Source organism: Pistacia vera, unplaced genomic scaffold (assembly GCF_008641045.1).
Source record: "Pistacia vera cultivar Batoury unplaced genomic scaffold, PisVer_v2 Contig444, whole genome shotgun sequence".
Lineage (NCBI taxonomy): Eukaryota > Viridiplantae > Streptophyta > Magnoliopsida > Sapindales > Anacardiaceae > Pistacia > Pistacia vera.
Genome location: NW_022196273.1, coordinates 54,367 through 61,244, shown reverse-complemented (window position 1 = coordinate 61,244; position 6,878 = coordinate 54,367). Strand labels below are relative to the sequence as shown.

Here is a 6,878-nt window from a genome sequence, read left to right as displayed (position 1 = left end):
TAATAAAACAAATCCCTAATGCCAGAACAAATGTTCAATTTCACCATCTTTTTCAGTTAGATATTAAAAAGAATTCAATTCAACCAACTCTTTTTTTCTTTCTTACTTTCAAAATATCGTCTGAATATAATCAATTTTTTTCCATTTTCAACGAAAAGAAGCTAAAGAAGACCTAAATTGGATATATCAAAAGCTAATTCTAAAAAGAACAATAAGCCATCAATATTCTGTATAAACTTTTTAAAAGAAGAGCATCAAGTGCAACTAGAAAAGATAATATTAAAAGCGCTTTTTAGCTTGAGTAAATGTACCAGTAGAAATAGAAAAGGATAAATGAAACCATAGCTTCGTTCTTGCAAAGAATTCTTGCTCATTCCATTTCAATGAAACCCTAGGACTGTCAAAAGAGACAACAACAACAAAACCCTACCTGCTTCATGTACTCTGACTCTTCCAGGAACACGAACACGAACACGAATCTCAGCTAAACGCTGTCGTTGAAGTCACTTGAACGTTTCTTTTTCAAGTTTTGACAAGGGTGATGTGGTAAATATGTTCAGCTGATAATACGACGTCGTTAACTGGCTCACGCACACATAACTTGATAAAATAAAAACAAAACAAAATTGAAAGACTTTGAGCAAACAAATGAATGAAGCGCATGAAACCACCATTATCAAAAATTCAAACACTACCCGCCATCAACGGCAATATCCAGCGAGCCTTGCAAACCCTCGACTATGGCGCGTACGGCCATCTCATCCAACACTTCACCGACCGCCACCTTCATCGCCAAGCCAAGCAGCTCCACGCGCGGCTCGTTCTCTCCTCAGTCGCTCTTGACAACTTTCTGGCTTCAAAACTTGTCAATTTTTACTCAAAATCTAACAAACTCTTTCAAGCCCAGCACGTGTTCGATAAAATTTCCCACAAAAATGTGTTTTCTTATAACGCCATGCTCATTGCGTACTCTGTTCACGATATGTATACCGATACGTTAAAGTTGTTTTCGTCATTGCTGTCATCTTATTCGGTGGATTTGAAGCCTGATAACTTTACAATCACGTGCGTTTTAAAGGCGTTGTCGGGTTTGTTTTGTGAGTCAAGATTGGCTAAAGAGGTTCATGGTTATGTTTTGAGATGTGGGTTTGATTCCGGTGTGTTTATTTTTAACGGTCTGATTACGTTTTATTCGAGATGTCATGATATTGCTTCAGCGAGGGCGTTGTTTGATAGAATGTCTGAGAGGGATATTGTAACATGGAATTCGATGATCGCCGGGTATTCACAGGGAGGGTTTTATGGAGAGTGTAAGGGATTATATAGAGAGATGTTGAATAATTCGATGTTGAGACCAGATGAAGTGACAGTAGTCAGTCTTTTGCAGGCGTGTGGGCAATCAAATGATCTTGTTTTGGGAATGGAAGTTCATAAGTTTGTAATTGAGAATCAAATTAAAGTGGATGTTTGGCTTTGTAATGCTTTGATTGGAATGTATGCAAAATGTGGTAGTTTGGATTATGCAAGAGCATTATTTGAGGAGGTGAGTGAGAAGGATGAAGTTTCGTATAGTGCAATTATTTCTGGTTACATGGTTCATGGGTATGTTGACAAAGCCATGAATCTGTTTCGAGAAATGAAACAACCAGGATTAAGTACGTGGAATGCTTTAATTTCAGGTCTGGTTCAAAATAACCGATATGATGGGATTTTGGATTTGGTTAGAGAAATGCAGGCGTTAGGTTTTAGACCAAACGCGGTGACACTTTCAAGTATTCTTTCTATGTTTTCGTATTTTTCAAACCTAAAGGGAGGGAAAGAAATGCATAGTTATGCTCTTAAAAACGGTTATGCTCCTAATATTTATGTTGCAACTTCCATTATTGATACTTATGCAAAGGCCGGGTTTCTTCATGGGGCACAACGGGTTTTTGATCAGTTGAAAGGTAGGAGCTTGATTATTTGGACAGCAATAATCTCAGCTTACGCTGCCCATGGTGATGCTAATGTAGCTCTTACTCTTTTTAATGAGATGCTGAATAATGGGATTCAGCCAGACCCAGTCACATTTACAGCAGTGTTGGCAGCTTGTGCTCATTCGGGATTGGTGGATAAAGCATGGGAGATTTTCAATTCCATGTTTGCAGAGTATGGCGTTCAGCCCTCTGTTGAGCATTATGCATGCATGGTAGGGGTTCTTAGCCGAGCCAGAAAACTATCTGAAGCAGCAGATTTTGTCTCTAAAATGCCAATTGAACCAAATGCTAAGGTTTGGGGGGCACTGCTTAATGGGGCTTCAGTTTCTGGTGATGTTGAACTTGGGAAGTTTGTTTGTGATCGTCTATTTGAGATTGAACCTGAAAATACTGGAAATTACGTCATAATGGCAAATCTATACTCACAAGCTGGAAGATGGGAAGAAGCTGATAGGGTGAGGGAAAAAATGATGAAAAATGGGTTGAAGAAAATCCCAGGCAGTAGTTGGATTGAATCCAGTGGTGGGTTACAAAGCTTTATAGCTAAGGACACATCAAGTGAAAGAATGGTTGAGATATACGCAGCATTGGAAGGATTGCTTGGTTTGATGAGAGAAGAAGGGTATGTATTGCAGAATGAGTATGAAGAGGAGAGTGCCTATATATGAACAGTGAACGCATAAGCATCAGAATTTTTGTAGAAATGAGGTGTGGGCTCATGGAGTCCAATGTGCCCAATGCTTTCCTAAGGCCAAAATGACTAACATATCTTCACCCACCTTTAGGAGTCCCTGCAGGTCAGAAATACCATTATTGGTGAGTCAGTAGTTTGGTTGCCCACGCTAGATAGCTTTGAGCTGGCTGCTGCTGTTGATTAGTACATCTGAATTGCCATTTTTGTTTTGACTAATTGTCCAACACGAAGGATAGAAACAGTGTACATTTTATCATTTAATTAGTTTTCTTGGTGCATTATAAGTTCAAGGAAAAGGCATAATGCAGAGCTGGACGTGTTGAAGACTTTGGATCCCATTCTTTAACATTTACATATTTTTCTTGAGATGTTGAGCTGATATTGATGCCATTCTTACTGAACAGACAAGATTGATACGTTTTTATTCCTGGACAGAGTGGGGGTACATTTTCTATAATTCTTTCTCCTGTAACCTTTCTGAGTTGTTCACCCAACTTTTGGACTGGTGTGCACTTAGGATTACTTTTAACGGTGTTACCCTGTAATCATCACTCCCAAACAAGAAGAATACCCATTTTCATCTTTAATTCTTTGCTTTTGGAGTCTTTTTATTTCTCTCTTTCTTTTGTTCTTCTGGGTAATCTTTGCTTGCAGTTAAAGCATCCAATGATACAACTTTTGGCCATAAACGCCACAGTTAATTTCTATATTATTCTTTGGTCGGTCCCCCATTCCTTCTCCACACAATGATCATAATTTTTCCCTTTCATATTCACCAGAATGTCCATGATGCACTTGCACATTCTTCAAAGAGTACACAAATCCAATCACCTAACTAAATTCTCAGCACATGGTTAAAATAGTCAATGGGGATTCATTTTTCCAAGCTCCAAGAAGTATAAACCGAGATAAATGAAGGTGGTGGATGTCATGTAAGTGTGAAGGGTGACAATATGCCGGGACAAGCGCAAGAGTGACAAAATTTGCTAACTTCCATAGCGTTTGCATGGCTAATAATTGTTGTTTACTGTATAGGAGACAAGAGAAAGGAGCCATGGATGGGCCAAATGTTTTTTTTTTTCTTCTTATTGTTTCCATTCTCTTGATTAAGGCAGTGCTTATTTGAGATAATGAAAAGAAAATAAAGTGTCTTAATGTCTTTGAAATGGACACATGCTTGTAGACAAAAAACACCTACATTCTGAGCCACTCCATAATATTCTAAAACTCCACCGCGTTCATCGATCTCTTCTGTTCCACCGTGATCGCCCAAATCTTCAAATGATAATTATGATATAACTTGGTAATTCGAGTCCCATAATGCACTTGTTGAAAATAAACCAGGATCCCACCTAGAGAAAAGGAAAGATTTTGATCATTTTACGTTACCTTCATAATATTATTAGTGATATAATAGTTGGTTAATTTACAATAATGTAAATTATTTAACCATTTCCTGCGGATTTTCTTCTAATATCTTATTTTATTAAATAGAAAGACCAAATCCAAATTCCGAAGAAATATGCAATTGTCTCAATCTTAGTTTTGATTTTAGTCGGTATATTACTAGAAAAATGGCCTATTATGACATAGAGAATCATCGTGATAGATGAATCGATGTACTGAAAAATGAATACTAAGATTCCAACATCGCATTGCAAAAGTTAAAAAGTATAAGATCTATGACAAAACCGAACTATATCGCAAGACATAAAAGCATATATTATAGATACTTTATAACCCATAAAGTGTATCCTGAATCATAAGGGATTAGTCTGATCGTCAAAAAGGTTTGCTCTCATCATTGGGTTTTAAGATTCGAACCTTGTAATCACCTATCATATTGTGATTTATTTTATCATTTAGGTTTGTAGGATATTCAATGAATTCCAATGATTAATTAAGGTGTGTGTAAACTGATCAGACACCTTGATTACCAAACCAAAAAAAAAATGTATCCTGATGATAGAAAAGATAAAACATCTTTCTTGACTTTGTATTACAGCAAGAGAGAAGGTTTATTCTGATACTAACGGTTGTGTCGATAAAGAGCTGGTCGTAAAAACCACATTTTTATTGTGTTGGTAGGTAGCTCGGAAGAGCTGGTATTATACTGATATGTTCTCATGAATTCCCTCTCTATGGTATGTGGACCTCTTGTTTCGGCCCTCTAAATAAAACCATGTCCAGGCACTTTCAAACATTAAAGAATTGAAGTTTTACGATTCAAAATGTAATATCCAACTTTATTAATGTTTCATTGAAGTGCATTTATGATTATTCCACTAGTGTTATGGATCTGATAGAGATCTTGCCCTCACTCAAGACCTCTCACGTTTGTAAAGGAGCCAGTGGTAATTAAAAGCAAACTTCATGACCAATTTAGTAAAAGGATTTCATATATAAACCCACAGTTATCAAATCTCCCACGCACACGATCCCATGGAAGAAGAAGAAGAAGCAAAAATCATTGCAGCACTTTCCACTCTTACTTCTTCCAAGCTTTCAGATCTCACCCACTCCATTCTTTCTCTCACCCATCGTCACCACCGCCGTCTCGCCGCCCTCCTCTCCTCCCCTCCCATCTTTTTTCTCACTCTTCACCATCTCCACTCCCTCTCTCTCCCCAACAAAACTCTCCTCATCGCTCGCCACCTCCTCTCTTCTCTCCAACCCCTCACTAGCCACTTTCAACACACACCCCCACACGCTTTCAACTCCACAATCAGACAACGTGAATCCGACACCGTTATGCTCCTCCTTTTACTCTGTGAAGTCCAACAGCAAAACCCGGAAGCGCTTCAAACCCCACTCGCCAAATGGCACGGTGTATTAACTAAACACTTCCGCGGTACTTTGTTAACTCTTTCCGGCATCGGTACTTATAAAGGTGCAATTTTGATGCCGTATATTGAGATGGTGACGAGGTGTCGGAGGTTTCTTAGCGTAATGGGTGGTGGAGGGAAGGCCGGGAGGGAGGTGGCGGCGGCGTCAGCTACGGTGGTGGCGCTGCCGTCGGTGCAGGTGAGCGGTGGCGGCGGTTTGGAGTGTGTTATATGTAAAGAGGAGATCAATGAAGGAAGAGACGTGTGTAAATTGCCATGCGAACACTTGTTTCATTGGATGTGTATTCTGCCGTGGTTGAGGAAGAGAAACACGTGTCCTTGTTGCCGGTATCGGCTTCCGACCGATGATGTTTTCGGAGAGATCCAACGGCTGTGGGAGGTTCTAGTTGAGGTGAGCCGCAGAAGTTAGAATTGAGGGAGGGGATCAATGTTGCATGTGATTGCATGATGATCATAGAAGAAGTAACAGGTGGCAGAATCAGAAGGGTAAAATGGAATGAAAGGTTGTGAATTTGTGAGATGATCACTTGTTTATTGATGAAGACGGCTGTGGTTAAGGTTATACTCTAGTAGATAATAAATGAGAAGATATTAAAAAAAAAAAAAAAAAAAAAACTAAGAAGAATTATAAGAATGTAATTAGAGATGGATCTTAGTTGTCAATAAAGGTAGTTATTGAAACTATTATTCGATCGATACTTACAGAGTTCTTGAAGATTAATTGAGATATGTGTAAACTAATCTGGACATCCAGATCATAAAAGGGTAAAAAAAAAAAAAAAAAAAATTGAGATGGATTACCGCAATTTAATCCATAATTTTTCATGATAAAATTTATTATTAGTCAATTGTTTGTGTGAAGTAGGTGATATTTTCATGAATCACTTTGTATGCTTTATTATTATGTTCAAATTCCTTTTCATTTTGGGGTATGTAAAAAGCAGCTACTTTTTAACTTTGGAGTACATAATTATAGTTGATTAAGCTCTAGTTACATTGTTGTTTCTTTAATAATAATCAATCCATCCTAAACAAATAAATTCATTTCAATATAAATTTATGATTTCATGGAGAGCTGGGTATTTGGGACCAGGCCCAAAAGCCCAGCTCCAAAATCCGGTCCTAGGAGGCCTAGTCCTAAAACGAGACCAGGCCTAAGGAGAAGGGCCCGGGCCCTCCACTGGGCCCTCCTCCAAAGCCCGGGCCTGGGCCATTTGTATTTTTTCAATATAGTCCCCTACCAAATTATTAAAACCCCCTATTAATTTTAAAATAAATATAAATTACTAGGGCTAAAAAAAAATTTACAAAATTTATAAAAATAAATCTTCCAGGTCTAAAAAATTTAAAAAATTTATAAAT

General features: G+C 38.1%; 2 protein-coding genes across 2 annotated transcripts; both read left to right on the top strand.

The window, feature by feature from the left end:
• The first annotated feature begins 658 nt into the window (after window positions 1-658).
• On the top strand, window positions 659-3,651 carry LOC116144384 (pentatricopeptide repeat-containing protein At2g37310-like). The gene has a single exon (XM_031429829.1). It carries the CDS (start codon window positions 662-664, stop codon window positions 2,642-2,644), a length of 1,983 nt encoding a protein of 660 aa, XP_031285689.1. The 5' UTR covers window positions 659-661; the 3' UTR covers window positions 2,645-3,651.
• A 1,397-nt stretch (window positions 3,652-5,048) lies between these two features.
• LOC116144387 (E3 ubiquitin-protein ligase SGR9, amyloplastic-like) lies at window positions 5,049-6,131 on the top strand. The gene has a single exon (XM_031429833.1). It carries the CDS (start codon window positions 5,113-5,115, stop codon window positions 5,923-5,925), a length of 813 nt encoding a protein of 270 aa, XP_031285693.1. The 5' UTR covers window positions 5,049-5,112; the 3' UTR covers window positions 5,926-6,131.
• Window positions 6,132-6,878: the final 747 nt, after the last annotated feature.